At 38.4% G+C, this 23,788-nt stretch overlaps 1 protein-coding gene across 4 annotated transcripts in view; it reads left to right on the forward strand.

Annotated features, from left to right (window-relative positions):
• LOC119525220 (putative adhesion G protein-coupled receptor E4P) overlaps positions 1-20,311 on the forward strand; it is a 51,152-nt gene extending 30,841 nt beyond the window's left edge. For 3 of the 4 annotated variants that reach the window (XM_037823824.1, XM_037823826.1, XM_037823825.1), the window contains 7 exons: positions 1,427-1,621; positions 7,799-8,034; positions 9,566-9,632; positions 11,971-12,062; positions 13,642-13,822; positions 14,752-14,847; positions 18,691-20,311. In XM_037823824.1, coding sequence (XP_037679752.1) covers positions 1,427-1,621; positions 7,799-8,034; positions 9,566-9,632; positions 11,971-12,062; positions 13,642-13,822; positions 14,752-14,847; positions 18,691-18,798 — 975 coding nt within the window. In that variant the 3' untranslated portion in view covers positions 18,799-20,311. Of the gene's footprint in view, positions 1-1,426; positions 1,622-7,798; positions 8,035-9,565; positions 9,637-11,970; positions 12,063-13,641; positions 13,823-14,751; positions 14,848-18,690 lie in introns of those variants that run through there. The other variant, XM_037823827.1, reaches the window with a different exon arrangement.
• The last annotated feature ends 3,477 nt before the right edge of the window (positions 20,312-23,788 follow it).

Here is a 23,788-nt window from a genome sequence, read left to right on the forward strand (position 1 = left end):
GTCAAACCAGAAAGAAGGCACCTGGTTGTCACCAATGACAAAACATAACCCCCTGAAATTACTAAGTTCCAAACAGGACTAGGATAACTCTGGTTGAAGAAATTTACCTAACTTTACCACCCATTTGTTTTTAGCTTCTGTTTAGTGAGACTTTATGATAGAACAACCATTGTTTTAAATGCTTCATACGCATGACTTCATTTTATTCATTCAACAAACATTTATTGAGTGCCTACTATCTGCTAGGCATTGTTCTGGGCATGAGAGAAACAGCAGGGGACAGGGCAGATAAAAAATTTCAGCCTTTGTGACAATTACATTTGATATCTAGGGTTGTCCATAGGATCGCCAGTCACAAGTGCTATTGAGAACTTGAAATATGGTTAGTATGATTGAACAAATGAATTCTTAATTTTATTTAATTTTAAATTTAAAAAAAGTAAGCAGTATAAAATATTTTTGTTAGATGCAACTTTATTTTTCTAGTAGGACTGCATTCACTTTCACTATTGAAAATATAAGATCTGAATTTAGATATGTCTAATCTTAAAATATACATTGGATTTCAAAGACTTAATATGAAGAAAATGAATGTCACACATCTCATTGATAATTGTTTTTCATTTATTACACATTGAATTGCTAATATTTTGAAAATATTAGGTTAAATAAAATATACTATTAAATTAATTCCATGTTTCTTTTATATATTTTTATAAACTTTTTGTTTTGAAATAAATTCAAACTTATAAGACAGCTCTAAAAATAATAAAAAAGTCATATGAGAAATCCAATATTCCCCTACCAAGATACCCAGATGCTCCAACCTTTAACAACTTTAATTCTCTATCTCTCTCTAGCTATCATTTCTCTTTATCTCACCTCTATCTATATCTGTTATCTATTTATCTATCTATCATATATATATATCCCCTTTCTCATCTCCATCTCTATTATATTTATCTATTATCTAATCTATCTTTTTATTTATCTATCTCTTTCTATATCTATCTATATATCTCTCTCAAATCTATCTCTATTATCTCTATTTCTATCTCTGTCTCTACTATCTCTATCTATTTATCTAATCTACTGATATATCTCCATCTCTATCTCTATCAATCAATATATTTATCATCTATCTTCTTTTTACATGTTTTAATATGGTTTCTAAAAAGTTTAAAATTACCTATGTGGCTCTCATGGTTTTTCTTTTGGGCAGCACTTGTCCAATGGTTTTAGTTTTTCAACAGCCCTGTATTGTAAATACCATCATTGCCTTCATTTTGAAGGTGGAGAAACCAAGTCTCAGAGAGGTTAAGTAACTTGCTTGAGGGACTGAACTGGGAAGTCCATGTGACTCCCCATCAGTGCCATAACTCCAGCACTGGAAAATACAACATATTCCTCCTTTTGTGGCTCACAGGCAGATCCCGTGCTGACCGTGATCACCTATGCAGGGCTGAGCCTCTCCCTGCTGTGCCTCCTCCTGGCAGCCCTCACCTTCCTCCTGTGCCGATCCATCCAGAACACCAGCACCTCGCTCCACCTGCAGCTCTCGCTCTGCCTTTTCTTTGCGCACCTTCTCTTCCTCACAGGCATTGACCAAACTGAGCCCAAGGTAGGAGATTTAACCAAATTACCTCCTTGTCATACTCTCTTGTCCTGATAAAAGACAAGGAGAGAAGGCAATAATCAGCTGAGGAGCTGTAGAGGGAAAAGGCAGGGGTTCCCATTTCAACTGTGCTCCTGTTTAACTTGGAACAAGATCTGTTCTCCCTGGGAGGCAATTTAGCAACATGAGTGAGAGTCAGACTGATGGTATCAGGTAGGGTAACATTAACTGCTGTAGCAAATGAACTCCATAATGTTAGTGGCTTAGCACAAGAGTAGCCAACAAATTTTCACTTTCTATATCTGTGTATCATCACAGAGTTGTGCATGCATCAGTAGAGAGTGGGTGAACACCTAAGGCTGGATGCAAGCTCTTCCACTTTCCATACAACTTTGAAGGTCACCCATGTTTCTCATACCCTGTTTCTCTTTGTATTTCCAGTCTTTTGCTAAGTAAAATAATATGCAGTGAATAAATAAGTTAATAATATTTTAAATGCATTGAGATAATCTTCCTTTGAAAGATTTCCCTTGGATAAAAAGGAATACATGTTCTAATGGAGAAGAGAGAGAGATGGTAATAATAATATTGACAATACAATAATAATAAAACATTTCCAGTTTACACATGAAAAATTAGAGACTTCATGAGTGGAAGGATTTTTTTACTGATCACATGTACAATATGTAGAAGAGTCAATATTGAACCTCAATGTGTCTAATTATGAAGTTTAACATGCTTATATAGCTAACTGGGGTTTTGGAACAGACTTTATAGAGGAGACTTTTTAAAATGCCTCACACACCATACAATCCATCCAAAGTTTACAGTCATTGGTTCACAGTATCATCACAGAGTTGTGCATTCATCATCCCAATCAAGTTTAGAACATTTTCATCACTCCCAAAAAAGAAAACAGAAAACCCCAAAATATCCCATGCACCTTATTCCCCACCCTGTTATTGACCCCTAGTAGAGGTGTGGTACATTTGTTACTGTTGATGAAAGACTATTAAGATTTTACTGTTAACTATAGTCCTTTGCAATAGGTACATTTTCCCCATATAACACTCTACCATTAACTCCTTGTAATAGTGTTGTACATTTGTTCTAGTTCATGAAAGAATTTTTTTCTTTCTACTATTAATCACAGTCATTGTCCACTAAAAGATTCACTGTTATACATTCCCATGTTTTAACCTCAAACTTTACTTCTGGTGACATACATGACTCTGAATTCCCCTTTGCAACCACACTCACCCATCATTCAGCACTGTTAATTATTCTCACAATGTCATTCAAGGAGGAGACTTTTTTGATGAATGTGAAATAACGACTTTGAGTTTACTGGTCAAAGAACAAGAGGAAAGACTTTCTAAGAAGAAGAAATCATGAACCGGAAGGGTTTGAATCATGATCAAGTATGGAATTTGGGGGAATGGTAAATACTTCATGTACATGCTTAAGGTCTGTTCACAGGCTCCTGCGGACATCTCTAATCAATTATGACTTCTTGCTAAGTCTCACAGTCCTCAGCATAGCATTCCAGGAAACCACTATGAATCAACTTAAATTAGCACCCAAAATGAAACCCATTTATTGAGACAAGGGGGAAGGTTGAAGAGTGGATGAAGATGGTGCAGGGATCAGAATGTGAAACTTAAGATTAGATTTTATTCTCTAGGTCAGGAGTCTACAATTTCTTTTTCTGTAAAGGGCCAGATAGTGAATATTTTCAGCTTTGTGGGTCATAAGTTCTCTGTCACAACTGCTCAACTCTTCTATATAACATGAAAGCAGCCATTGATGACATGTAAATAAGTGTGGTTGCCTTCCACACACACAAAAAAAAAAAAATGGTGGGCCAAGTTTGACCTGCAGGCCACATTTGGATGACTTTTGCTTTAGGCAGTGGTGATCCAGAAAAGGGTTTCAAGCTGGGAATGATAGAAAACAATTTTTTAGGACAAAAACAATGGAAGGCAATATAAGTTTCAGTGGGATAAAACTAGCAGCATAGAAAACAGTAACTGGGCTTTTATCAGTCTGGGTAAGAGTTTGTGAAGATGTGAGCCATAGTGGATAAGATTTGAGAAATGGTTATAAAGTGGATTTAGTAGGACTTGGGGCCCAAATGAATGTGCAAGTGGTGGGGGTGAGAGAAACCAAAAATAAGGATGGCTGCAGTTTGTAGTTTGGGAGACTTGGTTGATGAGTGATGATGTTATTAACAAATTAGAGAAAGAACAGGTTCAGGACAGAAAAGATGATGAATTCAGGTTTAAATATTAGAGGTGCTGCTCAGATGCTCAAGTTGAGACATCCAACAGATGATTGGAAAACGTTTTGAGCCCAAGAGAGATTGGGGCATGAGAGAGAGAGTGATATTGGAGTTCCTGTATGAAGGAGGCTGTCCAATCACAGGGATGGACATGATTACTCTCGGAACAGGGGGAAATCAAGTGGATTAAGGATGGAGCTCTGAGGAAGACCAACATTTAACAATAGGAAAGAGAAAGATGTATAAGAAGACTAAGTCTTCTTCATTGACATTGAAGTTCTTTTTATTAACCTTTTTTCCCCTTCATTAGAGAAGTTATGTGTTAACAGAACAATCATGCATTCAATACAGAATTCCCATACAATACCCTATTATTAGCACCTTGCATTGTTATGAAACACTTGTTACAATTGATGACAGCACATTTTTATAATTGTGCCATTAACTATAGTCCATGGTTTAACTTAAGGTTCACTTTTCATGTAGTGTGGTTACATGGATTTAAAAAAAATTATTCTATTACATATAATCAAACATTTCCTCTTTTAGTCAATTTAGATATATATTTCAGTGCTGTTAATTACATTCACAATGTCGTACTACTATCATCACCATGCATTACCAGAACATTTCCATCATTCCAACTAAGAACCCTGTGTATTTTAGGCTTTAACTTCCCAGTATCTATCCCTATCCTGTCCCCTGGTAACCTATATTCTAGATTCTGAGTCTAAGAGATTGCTTCATCTAATTGATTCAGATCAGTGAAATCAGACAGTATTTGTCCTTTTGTGTCTGGCTTATTCATGCCCAATGTTGTGTCTTCCATGGGATTAAGGGTGTTTATTATGATGCAGAAGCTAAGAAAAAATAACCTGTTTACTAAGTATTCATGTTGTAAGACTAAATCTTACTTCCAGTTGATCATCAATGAGAATTTCTCTGCTATTCAGAGAAATATAGGACTCTTTACTGTCAAAATGTTTTATTATTCCCATGATATAGTTTCCATTTTATCTATTGAAGGATTCAATATGTTAAAATTTTGTTAAGAATTTTGTTTTATGATCGTGAGGATATTCATCTGGTTTTGTTTTCATGTAAAGTCTTTGGTTTTGATATCAGGGTAATGATGGTCTCATAGAATGAGTTGAAGGATGATCATTTCTCTTGCATTTCCTGGAAGAATTGGTATAGAATTAGAAATATTTCTTCTATGTTTATAAGGGACATTGGTCTGAGATTTCCTTTCCGTGATGTCTTTGTATAGTTTTGATATCAAGGTAGTTCTGGTCTTATAGGGTGAGTTGGGTAGTGTTCCCTCCTCTTCTAAATTTTTTGGAAAAATTTTTGAAGGGTTGGCATTCTTTTTCTCTAAATGTTTGGTAGAATTTACCAGAAAAGCCAACCAGACCAGGGCTTTTCCTTGTGGGAAGTTTTTTTTTTCTTTTTTTAAAAATCACAGTAAAATATATATAAAATTCACCAATTAACCCTTTTAAAGTATACAATTCATTGGTTTCTTGTACATTCACAATGTTGTACAACTATCACTGCTATTTAGTTCCAGAAAATTTTAATCCAAAAGAAAAACCCCATGCCCATACCCAATAAGCAGCCACCCCCTGCCCCACTCTCTGGCTACCACAAATCTGCTCTCTGTCTCTACGAATTTGCATATTCTGAATATTTTATATCAGTGGAATCATACAATATGCAGTCTTTTGTTTCCACAAAAGCTGGCTGCTTCCACTCAGCATGATGTTTTCAAGGGTCATTGTAGCATGTATCAGTACTTCATTCCTTTTAATGGATGATTAATATTTTATTGCACAGATAGCCTACATTTTGTTTATCCATTCACCAGATGATGGAATTTGGTTGTTTCCATGTTTTGGCTATTGTGAATAGTTCTACTATGAACATACTTGTAAAAGTTTTTATTTGAATATCTGTGTTCATTTGTTTTGTGTATATAGCTAGGAGTGGAATTGCTGGGTCATATGGTAATTGCATGTTTAAATTATTGAGGAACCACCTATCAGAAAGTTTTTAACTAAAAATATCATTTATATAATTAATATAAGGCTGTTTATGTTATCTATTTCTTTTTTTATTAGAGAAGCTGTACATTTACAGAAAAGCTATATAGAAAATACAGAGTTCCCATATACCCTTCGCCATTGCTAACACCTTGTATTCATGTTTTAATTTGTTACAACTGATGAAAAAATATTATTATAATTTTACTATTAGCTACAGTCCACAGTTTATATTAGGGTTTGCTGTATGTGTTGTAGTGTCTTTTTTTTTAAATTTTATTCTAGTAACATATAAATTGATATATAAATTTATACAACTAGTAACATAAATATAAAATTTTCCCTTTTAACTACTAGGTTGAACTTGTCACTCTGTGTCTCTGACTTGCATTGTTTCTGTTGGAAAATGTCTTAAATTTGTTCTCCATGTAATGCATCTTCTTTCTCTGGTAGCTTTTAAGATTTTCTCTTTATTGTTGATTTTCAGAAATTTGATTATGATCTACCTTGATGTAATTCTATTCATGTTTCATGTTTCTTTTGTTTGAGGTTATTGAGAGTTTGAAGACTTCAAATATTTTAGCTTTCATTCCTTCAAATACTATTTTCTGTCATCCTTCCCTCCTGATATCTGATTGAGGCATGTTAGGCTGATTGATATTATCCCATAGCTCCCTGATAGTTTATTTATTTTATTTTAATCTTTTCTTCTCTCTGTGTTTCATTTTGGATAGTTTCTATTGCTGTGTCTTCAAGTTCAGTAGTATTTTCTTCTGCAGTGTCTAACCTGCTTTTAATCTCACCCAATGTCATTTTCATCTTAGAGATTATATATTTTTATCTCTAAAAGTTGCATTTGGTTCTCTTCTTTATCTTCCATCTCTCTTCGTATCATGCCCATCGTGGTTTCCTCTATGTCTTTGAACCTCTGGAGTACAATTATGATAGCTGTTTTCACACACTTGTCTACTAATTCTATCACCTGTATCTTTCCCTGGATCTGGTTCTGTTTTAGTTTCATAGGCTGCTCAATAATGAAATGGGTTGGGTGTAATAATAGGTATTTATTCACTCACGGTTTTTAGTCCTTCTGGGAAAATGTCTAAATTAAGGCATCAGGGCAATACTTTCTTCCCCAAAACCAGCTGCCAGCAGTCCTTGGGTTCTTCTGAAACATGGCAAGGCACATGGAAGCATTTGCTGACCTTTCCCTTCTCTTCCAGGTTTTATTGATTTCAGCTTCTTGCTTCCATGGCTCTCTCTCTTTGTCTGAATTTCATTCTCTTACAAAGGATTCCAGTAACAGGATTAAGACCCATCTTGATTGAGGTGGGACACACCTCTACTGCAGTGATGTCAGGAAAAGGTCCTGCTTACAATGGGTTCACACCCACATTATGGTCAGATACAGACCATGAGAAAAATATTTGAGTACAATTAGTTTATTTGGGGCTGATCCTAGGAAACACTGACATGTGAGAGGGATATGAGGCAGAGAAAGGAAGGCAATTGTGGGTGTTTAGGGAAACTGGAGCTTCACTCCACTGGGGAGCTCTAGGAGGCAGCATGGAATATGTATCTCAGGAGTGGGGGTACTTGTCTATCAAATCTGTTAGTCATGGATTTAAGGGTTGCTCCTAGGGCATTTGTTACTTAGCATTTCTGGCTTGACCCATGTATGGGGTGAGCAAACTTCTGTGGTCAGTAAAAGTCCCCAGAAAAAGTGTTGCCACCAGACAAGATGTTGCAGGAGTTGGCAACTGAAGTTCCAGACCAGTAAACAGGAAATGATAAGTGCTTGGAGTAAAATCACATACTGACAGTAACCGCTCCAGGTCCTAACTCTTTTCCCCGCTCCAGGTGCTGTGCTCCATCATTGCAGGAGTGTTGCATTATCTCTACTTGGCCTCCTTCACCTGGATGCTTCTTGAAGGTCTACACCTCTTCCTCACTGTCAGGAACCTCCAGGTGGCCAACTACACTAGTGCAAGCAGATTCAAGAAGAGATTCATGTTCCCTGTTGGCTATGGGATCCCAGCTGTGATTGTGGCCGTGTCTGCAATCATAGGATACAAAAATTATGGAACGTATACGCAGTAAGCATGATGTGTGTGTTTATGGTGGAAGTGTGTCCACAGCCAATATGTGGTCTGAAATCAGAATGCTTTTTGTCAAATTGGTTTTCCAATAGTTAGTTATACTTCATACCAGTCCTTCCTTAGTCCTTTGTGGTTGGATACTTTTGAGAATTTGGTGAAAGCCAGGGCTTCTTTCTCTGGACAAATGTACATATACACACAATTTTAAACACAACTTCAGGGAATACATGAACAAGTAAAGCAAATCCATGGCCCCACATTAAGAAGCTTTGAGCTATATGTTCTATATGGTCTGAAAGGGTAGGTTGAATAGGTTGAAGCTGACCTCTAAAATGTAAAAATAACAATAATAGTAACAGCTATCAAAGGTCTATGATGCACAAGTGACAGTGTTTCATGTCTGCGACATCTCAAGTCATCCTCACCACAACCCTGGGAGGTTGACACTGTTTATTATCCCATGCCCAGGACATCTGGGCTTAATGCATTTAATAAACTTTCCAAAGTCACAGCCAGAAAGAGAGTAATTCAGCATTTCCAAATCAGTACTCGGAATAGCCATATTTTACTTCTCACTAAGGAAAGCTCTGTCTGCAACACTTAATCGAAGAAATTAATATTCTGGCAATGGGGCTTAGGTAAGGAAATATGTAGAAGACCTAAAACAATGAGTATGGTGCTGTCCCTCTTGTTGTCAAAGAGATGCCCTGTCTCTAGCGTGAACCCATGACCTGCCAGAATGATTTTGCAGAGATGAGGGATCAGCAGACTTTTTTCTGTAAAGGCTCAAATGGTAAATACTTTTGGCTTTGCAGGTCATACAAGTTCTGTTGCAACTATTCAACTCTGCTACTTTAGTGTGAAAGCAGACATAGGCATTATGCAAAGGAATGAGCACAGCTGTGTTCCAATAAAACTTTATTTACAAAAACAAGCAGTGTACTGGATTTGGCATGTAGTTCACAGCCTCTGGATTTGAATACAAGGGTGGGAGCTTTTCTGCCCACCAATGACTGTTTAGTTGCTACTTTTATCAGATTCATTCTGCCAGTCTATTTTCAGAATATGGTAAATTAGATTACCTTTCCCAACCAAATCCATGACAGAATACAAAATATTTGGGTAACAAAGTAGTTGGCACGTAGCATATGCTTAATTAGTGTTAGTTGTTTTTATGGTTGTAGTTAAATTGGTATTTCTATTTTCTTTCTCAATATAGCAATCATCTTCATAATAATTCCTTTATTGGGCCTTAATTCTTTCCCAGACACTGAATCCAAATTTTTTATGTGTGTATTCACATTTAACCTTTCCAACAATTCTGTCAGCCAGACCCATTTATACTTGAAGAAATTGGGACTCGAGGATACAGTCTACAAGAGGCCAATGAGAACCCATCTAAAATCCAAGTTCTGAATGAAAAGTCCCCTTGCACTGCTCAGATCCTATTACAAGGAGCCTGAATTCAAGCTCTCTACCTTCTCCAGAGGAATAGGCAGCTAAAGGTTTCCTTTGTCTCTCCCAACAGTTGCTGGCTCAAGCTTGATCAAGGGTTTATATGGAGCTTCATGGGACCAGTGGCAGTTATTATCTTGGTAGGTGAGCTTACTTGGCGTTGGCCAAACACAGATAGCAAAAGTGGAAATGAGATGAAGATAAGGAAATAGAGCCTAATGTGATCAATATTTTTTCCTTGAAATTTGTCTTAACTGGGCTTTCCCTGGCTTCCCCCAGCTCACTGTCTGCTCCTGCTCAGTCAGCATTTTGGGTTCCTGCTGTCAATATTGGAGAGTCCCAGGGCTGACCCATGGACCTCTTCTCAGTCTTATGGCATTCATTAATGATTTATATGCTGATGACTCCCGAATTTATATACCCAGCTTGGAGCTCTCCTTTGCACCCCAGGTGTACCTGTTTAATCTCTCTCCCTGGAATCTAAACTTGAGTATTTCATAGTCATCTTGAACTTTGAGTGTTCAAAACAGAACTCTTAATTCTTGATTCAAACCCTTCTTCCAAACTGGTCCTTCTCCAACTCAGTCAATGACATTTTCTTCCTTTTGATTCCTTAGTTTAACAACTCTGGAGTAACCTTGATGCCATTCCTTCTCTCACACACTGTGCAATTCATTGAAAATCCTGTTGGTACCCCTTTAAAATATCCAGAATCCACCCATTTCTCCCCACTTCCGATTCTGTGGCCCAGGTCCAAGCCAACATCATCTCTCACCAAGCAATGGAGTCCTCCCTGGTCTCACCACTCTTGTCCTGCCCCACTAGTCTCAAGGTGTTAGCAGGGTTGAGCCTATTATATTCCAGATTTCCTTGGCTCTCATGCCTCCAGTGGTTTCCAACCTCACTTTGAATAAAAACCAAAGTTCATTCCGTGCCTTTCCTACACGATATGATCTGCCCCCCTCCTTTGCCTCTCTGCCCTCATCCCCTCCCAGGCTCTCCCAGCTTATTCTGCTCCAGCCACACGGGCCTCCTGTTCTCCCTTGAACACACTGCAGAGTCCACCTTCTGAGCTTTTGCACTGGTATCCCCTCCGCCTGGGACATCCTCCTCCAGATACTTGCATGGTGCTTTCTCCTTGGGCTTTTGCTCAAATGTCGTCTTTTCCACATGGCCTTTACTGACCCACTCTTCACTCAGATTTCTCATCTCCCCTCATGCTTTAATTTTCTCCTCATCACTTTCATCCTCTCATATACCATATAGGGAGCATGTATGTTTAGTGTCTGTCTCCTTCAATGAGAGGTAAGCTTCATGAGCACAGGAATTGTAACCGTCTGTTGACTGATTTATTGCATCAGCACGTGGTCAACACTGACTAAATAATAAGTAGTAAATGAATATAATTAAATGGATGGATGTACATACCTTATCCCTAGGTCTGGATTTTCCTTTCTGTCCTTTTGCATGTCTTCATTCTCAATAACTAACTTAATATTATAAGTATTGTATGTCTTAATAACACAAGGAATATGTATACATGTTCTTATAAAAATTCCATTTGACAAAGTGAAATAGTCTTTTCTTCACCAAAGACTATATATAATTTTATATTTCCATAAATGTAACCACATTGTACATGGTTCTGCACCTTACTTTTTAAGTCTCTGAGATCTTTCCATGAATAGTTATAAGACCCATGCCATTCTTTCTAGCATCTGCCCAATAAGCCATTGTATGACAACACCATAGTTTACTTAACCAGGATCCCATTACCAAATATTTGGTTTGTTCCCATTTTTCTCTGTTAGAGATGCTTCAGTAAACATCTTTGCATATGTTCTTTGAGGACTTGTCAAAGATCCCTAGAATTAGAATTGCTGGGTTGAAGGGCATGTGTTTATAGTTTTTAATATATTGCCAAATTGTCCTTTAAAAAGGCACATATAATCAGATAATTTGAGACTAGGTTCAGATGCCTTGCACTCATCCATAGGTTTGGGCAAAGCACTGGTCTTCAAATAAGAGATTTGCTATAAATCCACATTATTGATCAACCTTAAAGCTGCCTACACCATCTGTTGCTCTGATTTAATATAACACTCTGCTGGGGATTCTTTCAAAAATCCTGCTTTCATTCATTCAACAAATGTTTAGCCATTGTGTACTCTGCATGGGGTGATGTGTTTTCTTTCCTGTTTTCCAGACATTTCCTGATTAAATCTGTTGTCTTGGTATAAATATTGATAGCTCTCTTTCACTTTCAAATGTCCTAGTGTGAATGATAAATTATATGGTCACCTTAATAATCATCAAGTGCTGCAAAAAAGACTAGTGCATCTGTCCTTACTGGCCTCACAGAAGCTTGTATCTTTTGGGAAAAGCTTCTCGGTCCACCTCAAACTTGCTGTATAAATAACAGCATCAAAAAAAAAAAAAAAAAAAGAAACTAGTCACTATTTCATGCTTTTCTGACAGATAAACTTGGTGTTCTACATCAGAATTCTGTGGATTTTGAAAAGCAAACTTTCCTCTCTGAATAAAGAAGTTTCCACCATACGGGACACCAGGTAGGAAGGCATCAGAAATCAGTGGCAATCAGGTTTGTCTTTATGATATGTTTCTACAGGACCACTCTGCCTGTGAAAGAAAAAAACCCATGCTAAGATATGATATAGATTTTCCTGGTACAGATGAAGAGTGGGTGAGGGAAAACTAGTAGAAAAAGTGAAAACTGTGATTTTTTTTCAAGTGACAATGTAATTCCTCATTTGTTTCTTCAACAAATATTCATCAAATATCTCTTTGTGTGACATACTGTTCATAAGACATTAATGCCAGGAGTACAAATATTATTCATTTTTCTCCACGAGAGCCCACCTACTTCTGGATTCTATTCTCCTTGGATATAGAAACTCAATTCTCATTGCTGCTGATCCAAACTATTAAAAATAATCATGCAACAACTAATATTAACTAAAGGAATTTTATAGATGCTGGGCATTCACCCATATTATTTCACTGAATGCTCCAACACAAACCCATGTGGTGGTGAATGCTACTAATATCATCATTAATCAGATGTGCAAACTGCTTTTCTAACCCAAGAGTGGGTTAGCAACTTGCAATGGGGGGTCATGAAGACAAGACTTAAAGGATTATCTTTCCAACTTCAGACCCTGGCTTTGACTCCTTGTCTACCCCACCAAAGTAACACCTCTGAACCTCAGTTTCCACATTGCTGGGGGGATGTCACTCGACTTGGTGTTTCTCCATCCCCCATGTGTGTGCTTGAGTGCAGGCCACACACACACATACACACATACACTTATCAGTTCTCCCAACCAGTTGGAATCAATAACCCCACTTCATTATTCCAAACCAGATTTCTGTTTGAAGAAACCCAGCACTAGATGGTTTTCTGAAATCACAATATCTTTAACATCCCAATTTTTCAATACAAGTGTCCAGAAATTGTTTTCTACAACTCTTCCAATAAGTCTAGACTTGCAGATAAATCATTTCCAAGAGAAGGAGTATGTCAGTTTGCCAGAACTGCTATAAAAAATACTGAAAACTGGTTTTGGCTTAACAAAAGGACTATAATAGCTACAAATCCAAAATCAAGATACAGGCAAGGTTTACTTTCTCCTGGAGTTTATCAGTCTGATGCTGGCTACCAGCAATCCTTGGGGTTCCTTGGCTTGTGTCTCTGCCTCCTGTCACATTACATCTTGTCCTTCATGTCTCCTGTCACTTCTGAGTTCTCTTTATAAGGTCTCCAGCCATACAGATTGAGGCCTAACTTGATTTAGTTGGTTACACCTAATAGGACCTTTAAAGATTTCTATTCACAAATAAGTCTGCAGCCTGACTCACCTTAGCATATTCGAATATACTATTTACAGTGGGTTTGACCCCCACAGGAACATAGATTAAGATTAGCATCATGTCTTTTATGGGGAACATTATTCAATCTACTGGGGAGAATGTACTACAAACATGGGGTCTGCCTCATCCTCAGCCTCCACATGAGATTGTTCTGAGATTTAAATAAGGTGACTCATGCAAAGTGTATAGCACAGGGCACATAGTGTCATAAGTGCCTAATAAACGGTGGTCGTTACTACTCTTTTTTTTTTTTTTCAGAGTCATGACCTTTAAAGCCATTGCTCAACTATTTGTCCTGGGCTGTTCTTGGGGTCTTGGCTTTTTCATGGTTGAAGAAGTTGGGAAGACGGTTGGATTAGTCATTGCCTACATGTTTACCATCATCAATGTCCTGCAGGGGGTTTTGCTCTTTGTGGTATACTGTCTTCTTAATCACCAGGTAAGGCTATTTCCTCTCTTGCCAGCCTAGTCCCAAAGTCTTATTGAATGGCAGCTTGCACTCTTGCCTTACCCTGATCCTTTATATTTGTAAATTTGGGTCATCTTAACCCTGAGAAGAGGGTTTGGGTGCTGCTTGGGTCTGCTATATGCTCTGGGTTTCATTCATTCAGCATCCTAACATTTCTCTTAAGAGTAATGTATCAGTCAGGAAAATGAAGGTTATGATGCAGTAACAAATAGCCCTCCCCCAAATATCATTTATTATTAACAACAATAAAGGTTTATCTACTGCTTATGCTGTATAATGTGGCTTATGCAGTAGTTCAGCCATGTACAGGTTGTATGCTTGTTATAACATATTTGTTCTGGGATCCAGACTGAAGGGATAGCCCCTTATGTAGAATGCTGGTGGCCTCATGGCTTCACTCTCTTAAAGCAAGTCTTGTGGCCATAAATGAGTTCACCAAGAGGGGATGGATAATCTTCCAATAGTGAGGCACAACTGTAGGGTTTATCCTTTGTTAAGGTGTACCTTCTTTTTTGGATTGGTATAGGATTAAATGACATATTGCTTGCAAATTGTCTTAAACATAGCTAATGTTCAATAAATGGTGGCCTTCACCATCACCCATCATCCTCATTATCATCACCATTTCATCTTCACCATCATCATCACCTTCTCCATCACCATATATATATATAGAGAGAGTACTTTTGGTGCCAGTCACCTTATTCTACAGCTAAGAAAGTTGAATTTAAATAAGATAAATCAACTGAGCATGACCAATATTGTACAGAAAACCACTGAAAGAGTAGTAGAGATTAGAGCTAAGTATTAGTGCTAAGTATAGTTTCCCATTTTAGAGCCCTCCCCCCTGAACCAAGCTCTAGATGTAACCCAAGCCTCTATATTCCTTACACTTCCAGGTGCTAATGGAATACAAGAAATGGTTTAATGGAATGTGGAAAGGGGTAGAGACCGAAAGCACTGAGCTGTCTCACGCTACTACCTACACCAGAACGGTAAGATTGAACCCTCTGTTGTGCTATGCATTTGTGAACCAACATCTCATGCTTCCTGGATCCTTGATCTGAAAAAAAGAGGGATTGCATTAGGTTCCTGCAATTATTCAACTGAAATTTCTGGTTTTTATGAGAGCGAGATTAAGAGATCTTCCTTCCTCCCTCTGTTCATTCTTCCTTCCCTCCTTCCTTTCCCTCCCTCCCTCCCTTCCTTCCTTTCTCTGACCTAACTCTCCCTCTCTGACACCCTCCCTCCCTCCCTTTCTCTGTTTTTCTTACTCCCTCCTCTACCCTGTTTCCCTCCCTCCTTTCCACCTCTCTTTCTTGTTTCTCTTCCCTCCCTCTTCTCTTTCTCCTTCCTTCCTTTCTTTCTTTCCATCTTTCTCTTTCCTTCTTTCTCAATCCTTCCACATGTATCAAAAGGACATTTCATCAAATTTCATCATGCATTTAAGGTCTATTGTTTCCAGGCACTGTTTTAGGTACTGGGGAAACAATAATGTACACAATCCTGCCATTGTGGCATTGACATTCTAGTAGGGAGGAAGCAAATTATTCAATATGTTAGAGAGTGATATATGCTACAGAGAAAATAGAGCAGGTGAGAGAAATAAGTTTATGGCATGGAAGGAGTGCAATTTAAAATATGGTGGCCACATGCAACTTTAATGAGAAGATGCCATTTGAGTAAAGACTTGAAGGATGTGTATGATTAAAAATACAGTGCCGATTAGTGTCATTATCTAGATTGGGAGAATGGCGAGCAGACTCTAAACACTGGTGAGAAGCCATAGATGACTCTTTTAATTGGGTTTGTCCCTTGGAGGGACCCATGGACCTGTTACCAGAGATATGAGCTTTATTTGGGACTTGGAGCTTCTAAGCTGCATGTGTTCTTGTTCCTTCACACATGCATATCTTAGGTAGGCATTCCCTAAAAGCAAAGCCTAAGACAGAGATTAGAATGCATGAAAATTTATCAAGAAAAAGAAGAAAATGGGAGTTGAGGGTGGGATGGGGGAGAGAAGCAATGACACAGTCTCAAGTGGACTCTGGCTCCAGCCAGAGCTTTGGAGCATGAATTGTACCATAAAGTATGGATGTAGGTTGGCCCTTTGGGAGTATGGTTTAACGTCCCTGGAGAGGAGGAGGCTGAAGACAGTTTTCCGGAGAAGGAGTCAGCTTTATATCATTAGTAACTAACCCGACAACTGGAGGATGCATGTACCAGTCTAGTAATGGGGATCTGGGTGGGGCACCAAATGTGTTCACTGCAAGAACCACAATAGTCCCTGGACTGCTGTGAGGACAGTGGCCATGGGAAACACTTTATTGTACCCATAGGCATGCTGTGTTTCCTGTCCTATATTTTTCTAAGGAATGAAAGAGTGGAAAGCAGCTTTAGAATAGTGAGTGTTTGACATATTATGAGTTTATATTTTTCTCTCCATTTCCACCAACACCATCTGTATTAGTCAGGGTTCTCCAGGGAAACAAAACTGTCAGGTCATATATAATGTAAATATTAAGAGGATTATTACAGAAATTGGCCTATGTGACTGTGGGGATGGGCAATTCCAAATTCCATACAGCAAGCTGCAAGCTGGCAATTCCAATGAACATTTTCAACTAATTCCCCAGGAGAAGCTATATAGCTGAAGTAGAGATGGAAATTCTTCCTTCTGATTGCTGAAATCATCAGTTCTCTATTTAAAGCTTTCTATTGATTTGATGGGAATTTTCTCATTGTTAAAGGCAGTTTCCTTAGTTGAGTGTACTTGTAATCAGCCATAGATGCAATCAACTTCCTGATGATTTAAATCCATGAAATATCCTCACAGTAACAACCTGGCCAGTGCTTGCTTGACAAAACAACTGGCCACTATAATCTGGCCAAGTTGACAGATGAACTTAACCATTACAACATCCTAGTCTAAGCCATCATCATTTCTTCCCTGGACAATTGCCCTTGTTTTATAACTTTTGCCCACTTAGGTTCTTGCTCCACTATAAATCCACTTTCCACACAGAAACCACAGTGGCACTTAAATGTGCAAATCAGATCATTTTACTTCTCCACTTAAAGCTTTCCAATGGCTCTCCATCACACTTATCATCAAATCCAACCTCCTTACCATCACTTAGACAGCACCACCTGATCTGGCCCTATAGCCATCCTCAGCCACGCTGGCCACACTGGCTCCCTTTCAGTTCTTTGGACATGCCAGGCTCATTCTTGTCTCAGGGCATTTGCACAAGCTGCTCTCTCTTCTCAGACAGCCCTTCCCTCTCATTCTGCCATGGTTGCCTCATTATTGTCCTGCAAACTTCAGCTAGACTGTCACCTCCTCAGAGAGGTCTTCCCTAACTTTTCATTCCATGATGGTCTTTCACTCACTCTCTATATCATCATTCTATTTAATTATCTGATAATGCATCTCAATGTGTGATATTTGTCTTAGTCTTAAAACATTAAAGGGCTTGTTTTTGGTCAATCTCTACCCACTGAAATGTGGATTTCGTTGTCTCTGTCACTGCTATTTCCCTTCTACCTATAGCAATGCCTGTTCCTGGGCAATGGGTGATTCCCAATTAGTTTGTTGGGTGATTGAATTCTCATTTTATGGGTGATGAAACTGAGGCTGGGAAAGCTCAATTTATTTGCTCTGAGCCACCCAGCTGCTTAGAGGGATTTGAACTCAGTTCTGTTTTCCTCTGAAAGTTTCCAATTTACCAGTCTCATTGTCATGTCAGGTCATCAACAACTCGGGATCTGGCTGTCAGTGGAACACTCAAGTTTCACACTGAGGACAGTTCTGTTCTGGGGCTAATGACTGTGTCCTACCATTATCCTGTATCCACTGGATATGCCACTGGCCACTTCTTGGATGGAATCACCTATGCTCAGGGAATGCATCAATATTACCTGAACTGTCCCAACACACAAGATCACCAAAGACAAGTTGCATAGTGGAATCCAAAGCATGGATTCTGGTGTTTGTCAGATCTGAGTTTGAATCTTGGCTCTCTCAGGTTGTAGCTGGTAGACCCTGGACAAGTGATTTAACCTTGTTAAAAGGTACTCAGTTGACTCACCTTTGAAATGTCTGACGGAGGATCAAAATAATCTACAGGCAAGCACTTTGCCCTGCTCTGAACCATATCAACATAATTTTTACTAATATCAAATTATCAAGAGTCCACTTTTTACAAGGCCCTGAAAAATAGCATAATCCCTTATCTCTGGACAGCACTTGGCATTCTAAGAAGCACATATTCAACCTCACAGTCCTGATTGGTCCTCCTGGCTGTTGTCAAAATCCTGCCACCACTGCAGTACTTAAGTGGAGTTAAAGTGCCTGGGTTCAAATCCTAGTTCTGTCACTACTTGACTGTGTGGCCTTGGACAAGTCACTTAATGTCTCTGTGCCTCAGTTTCTTCATTTGTGAAATGGGAATAAAATTATGGTATCTATCTCATCATGAGGATTAAATGTGTTCATAAATGTGAAGTGCTCATAGTACTGCCCAGCGTTTAGAAAGCCCATGAAGTGTTTGTAAAAAGATTAATATAAAATAAAATTAAAAAGAAAATAAAATGAAAACTAAGTATAATAAAAAGAAAAAAAATGAAAACTACGTATAATAAAATAAAAAAGAACCATCATAGTTGGCGATTTTAGGGGGAAAAGTCTATAGGGTCAGATTTTAGGGCAAATTTACTTAGCTTTGGGCCTTATAGAAATTCTAGCTCATCAAATCTAGGCATGCTAGATGTTTTAGTTAATTTATGAGGTGTTCATTTCTCTTCAGCTCTTTCTTCACATTATCTCCCCCAAATAGGAGGAACTGGTGAAGTCATCAGAATTATGTCATAAAAGAGACAAGGTGTCTGCCCAATCACAGCGAACTGAATTTGCCACTATTTCTTGGGTGAAGATGGAGAATTGATCTGCACATCTACGGCGCCTTCCTGTGGTGATGTGTGGACTAGACAAATGCTACCATCTGCATCTCTTCCTTGGTTTCCTATTTTGATCTATCTACATAGAAAGAATGGGACACATAGGGAGAATTTTACGTCTATTATCTAGTAGTGCTGCATCATGTTAGATTAAGTGCTCTAGGGATGCTTTTTAATGAGGAAGGAAATCTTGATTCAGGTCTCTGTGCCCTTTTTGGGTTTCCCCTACTCCTCTTTCCCATGCTAACTCACCTGACATATATGGTGTTGGGTTTTATGCCCCTGGGATCTTGCATGACTGAATATTTGCATAATTCAATAATTCCCATATGAATAAATGTAAAATGGGAGTTGCATTCTTGGAGTATCAAAATATGCAATTAGGTATACATCATTACTGGGAAGGATCTTGCTGCCAGGTGGGTGATGCTTTTCCCATTTTCTTTGCCTGATGACTTTTTCAAAATAGGACTGAAAATAATTTCATTTCCCTGGTGTCGTCTTGAACCCTTCCAGCATAAATGCTATCAAACAGTGTGGAACGTCACAAACATTGCTTGGCCATACTAGTTTTGTTTTATCATTTCTAATTTCTTTTCCAAACATTAATTTTTATATTTTTTTCTGAGCACTAAAATTATTAAATGCATGGATGACTTGGTTATTGAATATATTTTTAAAGATTTATAATTGTAATAAATGTTAAATGTTATAATAAATGTTAAAATAGTAGCTAAGAGACACCATATTCCTTTGAAGACATTTCATGGGTAGTTCTTGGGTTGTTGATGAATGATTGTGGCTTTTTTTCCTTAACTGGCTTAAATGTCTTCTCTTTGGTATAGCAATATAACTAGAGTGTATGATCCCCTCCACCTGCTAACTTTGAAATGATATGATTCCTTTAGAAAAGTTAAAATTTAGAGAGAATCCCATTGTTTCAAAATGTGCGCATGCATTGGGACTTTTTATATTACACGATTTCAAATATATATGACTAAAATTTTCATAAAATGCAACTTCCCTGAGCAGCTGAAAAACCCTTATGCTTATGTCTGACTAGTATCTTGGTTTTTCTCTGTTTATTGATTACTTCATGAAAAAGCCAGATAATTTAGGTGCTTCAGGTTTGGGACTGAGCTTACCTATTCAACAATTTTCCGTCCTTTACAACATGAAGTCTACATTCTTTTTTTTCTGCCTCTTCAAACCCTTTGCATTCTTCAAGACTGATCTAGCTTCTGCCTCCTTCAGAAAAACTTTTTTTTAAAATTCCAGCCCTCATTGAAATCCAACTCCTTTACTCAATTTCTAAAATCCTTAATTTAATTTAAATGTGGATGAAATGACTAACCCTACATTTTGTGTGCTATTTCACAAATGCTTTTTGCTTTGGGACCAAGTGTCCTGCAATGTAAGAATAGCAAGAAAATCCAATGGAAAAAAAGTAGTAAAGGTATGAATAAAACTTTATGGACTAACTACTGTATTACTGGTGGTTGGATGCTTAATAAATAACTTGCATTTTTAGCATTCTCTATCTTCCGTGTTTTCTTTATTACATTGTGCCTAACACCATGACTGGCTCAATAGCTGCTCAATAAATATTGTTAAATAATCTATCAAAATCCCAGTAGTCTTCTTTGCAGAAATGGAAAAGTCTATCTTCAAATTCATATGGAATCACATGAACAGCCACGTCACTATTGAAAAAGAACAATGCTGGAGGACTCACACTTCCAGATTTTGAAACTTACTACAAAGCCCCAGTAATAAAAACAGCATGGTGCTAGAAAAACGACAGACATACAGACCAACAGAATAGAATTGGGAATTCATAAATAAACCCATACATCTATGGTCAGTTGATTTTTGACAAGGGTGCCAAATGCATCAACTGGAGAAAGAATGGTCTCTTCAACAAATGGTGATGGGAAAACTGGATATCCAGCTGCAAAAAAATCGAAGTTGAACCCTTACCTCACACCATATTCAAAAGTTAACTCTCAATTGTTAAGGACCTAAACATAGTAGCTAAAACCATAAACTCTTAGAAGAAAACATAGGGGGAAATCTCCATCATCTTGGATTTGGTAGTGGTTTCTTAGTCATGACATCAAAAGCATAGCAATGAAAGCAAAAATAGATAAAATAGACTTCATAAAAATTTGTTAAATAAATGGGTGAATATAGTTTATATAAACATGTGGTTTTATTTTACCTATAATTGGGAATACATGTCCTGAGATGGCATGGGAAATGAATTGGGGAGAAATGAGGGTGCTCCCAGATCCCTGGATATTGGGGACATTCCTTAAGAAGATGACTAGGTGTCTCCAGGGAAACCTGAGGAAAATGCATGGTAATGATGCTTGCCCAAGACAGAATAGTATATTCTGCAGACCAGTGATCTTGGTAAGTCTGGAAAGAAGCAGGCTCCCAAGGAAAGCATTCATGTGTGGCTGGAGCAAATGATCCTTCCAGCAATAACGATGAACATCAAAGGAAATTCCTGAGAGCTTCTGGGGTCCTTTAACAGACCAATCACCTGTCCCAGGAAGTGCATAACTGACCAGATTTCCTCTCCTAACATCTGAACTAAGAAACTTGAAGAACGGATTTGTGAGGTCACTTTTGGATGAACATGTTCACCAGCTGGAGAAAGTCAGAGGAAAGGACAGAGGCAAAGAAGAGGGAAAAAGGGAAACATGCCACTCTGTAGCACAATAGTTAATGCCTGGAGCTTAGGGTTCAAAGGGACCCAAGGAGGGGTCACAGCTCCTCCAGGTTAGAAAACTTGGGCCATTCATGCAACTGCTCCCAACCTCCCCCTCATGCCATAATGTCTGCAATTTCTAAGATTTCAGTCATTCCTTTTGGAATAGGGCAGTGTTTCCCCAAAGTCAATGTTAACATCAAATTTATTACTTAGGAAATATACATGATGCTTAATCTCTAACCCAAAGTATTTCTATTCACTTAGTTTATGTTATTGGGAAAATTATCCACTTATAGCAAGAAGCAGAGGTCGGTGGGAGGATGACCTGAGCTGGTGTGTGGATGAGGGCAGAGGTAAGGTATTGGCATTTGCAGATCTATCAAGAAATGAGCCCTTAGAGGCCAAATAACAGAAATACACAAGTACAATATTAATATGTCTTAATAACATGTCTATTTGCAGGGTTAGAGATAGGGTTAGGTAAGGGTTACGATTAGGGTAGAGTTAGGGTTAGAGTAGAGTATGGGTTAAGGTAATAGAAACCTTTTTTCTAAATAATTTCTGAATGGCAAGAAAAGTGATGAAAAGGGAAAGAAAAACAACTTCCCTTTGACAGATTGGGTCATAAAAGATAGAAATCTGGAATTGAAATGTTCCTATTTTACTTTTCCTATAAAGTCATCATCTCATTTACTTACCACAGAGCTGAACTTGTTAATACTTAAAGTTTCGTTCTCTGGTTTTGATTTTGTTTACTCTTCAAGTTTTTTTCCCAAGTGTGATCAAGTGTGATGCTTTCACTACTGTTGACAGTATGGTTGCTGGTTTGACTCACTCATCTGCAGCTCAAAGTTAGCCACTTCCTGCATGTCTCCAGACACCATGTGCAATTAAGGAACCAGAAAATTCTGCAGGGGAGATAATGCTGATGCCAAAGACCTACAAAATTTTGCTTTCATGATACTGTCTTTTGTTCCACCTTGTGTTGATCTATGGAAATTTCACCAACCCATAGTGACCCTCTTGAAACACCCAACACTGTTTGAGAAACAGGAAATAAGATACTCTGCAGTTCCCTCTCTGTTATCAGTTAGAAGCTGGTGGAGAGATGGCTAAGAGCAGGACCTTTGTTCTATGTGGTGAGTGTTAAACATCTATTTTCTTTGGTAATAGAACAGTTATAGCTTAATCTTAAGTGGAAATGGTGGAGAGCTGGTGGGAGGGTCATCTTCCAAGAAGGGCATCTCCTAATTTCCAAGGGTCTGTTTAAATGGGCATATTCAATATTTTTATTGATTTGCTTTTAGATGCAACTGCTTGTTTATTTTAAATTAAAAACAACATTTAAGGCAGTGGTTCTCAACTGGGGGTGATTTTGCCCTTCAGGTGATATTGGCAATAGCTGGAGACATTTTTGGTTCTCACAGCTGGGGTCTGGGGGCTACTGGCGACTAGCAGAGAGACCAGGGGTGCTGCTAAGCATCCTGCAATAAGGAATTTTCCATCCCTACTTCTTTGGAATGTTGAGAGTATCTGTGAGCTAGGACTGGAAGATGCCTGTCTACGCACTTCACTGTAGCTCTCTGCATCAGAATTGTTATTGACTTTGGTGGGTATGAGCTAGGATGCTTAAACCAAGAGGAGAAATTAGAAGATTCTAGAATTTCAGATTTGGGAGAGGACTCTTGCTTCTTTCAGCCTTAACTGAGAGCTTCATCCTTACTGATGGATGCAGATGTACCCATGCACCTGTTTTACCCTCTATTCTCCTTTCCTAGTTTATCTTCTCCCTTCTTCCCTCCTCCACAGGTAAGTTTTAAACAAGGCTTGATGGCAAGGTGGGAATGGAGGGTAAATATATTGCTCTAGTTCCTTTTTTTTTTGGCTTGTTTCAACCTCTAGCTTTGTTGGGACCACAACCTTCACAGAAAAGGTGGATCCCCATAAGCTGTGAGTTACTGGGGTGTTGGCTGGGGGGTTCACTTATGCTGATCCTGGAGTTGAGCTGGTAGGGATTGGGAAGGAGGAGCACACTCTAGGTCCAGAAGGTTTTATCAGGGCCACCAGTGGTGACATGCACAAGAAGGGAGAGGTGGGGAGTGGTCAGCTGCCAGGACAGTTGAGCTCTCTACTTAAAAAGCAGAACTTTGTCTTTTAAGTAGGTGTGGTCACCCTGACTAAAATTCACAAGTGTCACCTAAAAGGTCAGTATCCTGTTTTGATCTGGGGTGAAGGGAATGGTCATTGTCATATTTTTC

Source organism: Choloepus didactylus, assembly GCF_015220235.1.
Source record: "Choloepus didactylus isolate mChoDid1 chromosome 25 unlocalized genomic scaffold, mChoDid1.pri SUPER_25_unloc1, whole genome shotgun sequence".
Taxonomy (NCBI): domain Eukaryota; kingdom Metazoa; phylum Chordata; class Mammalia; order Pilosa; family Megalonychidae; genus Choloepus; species Choloepus didactylus.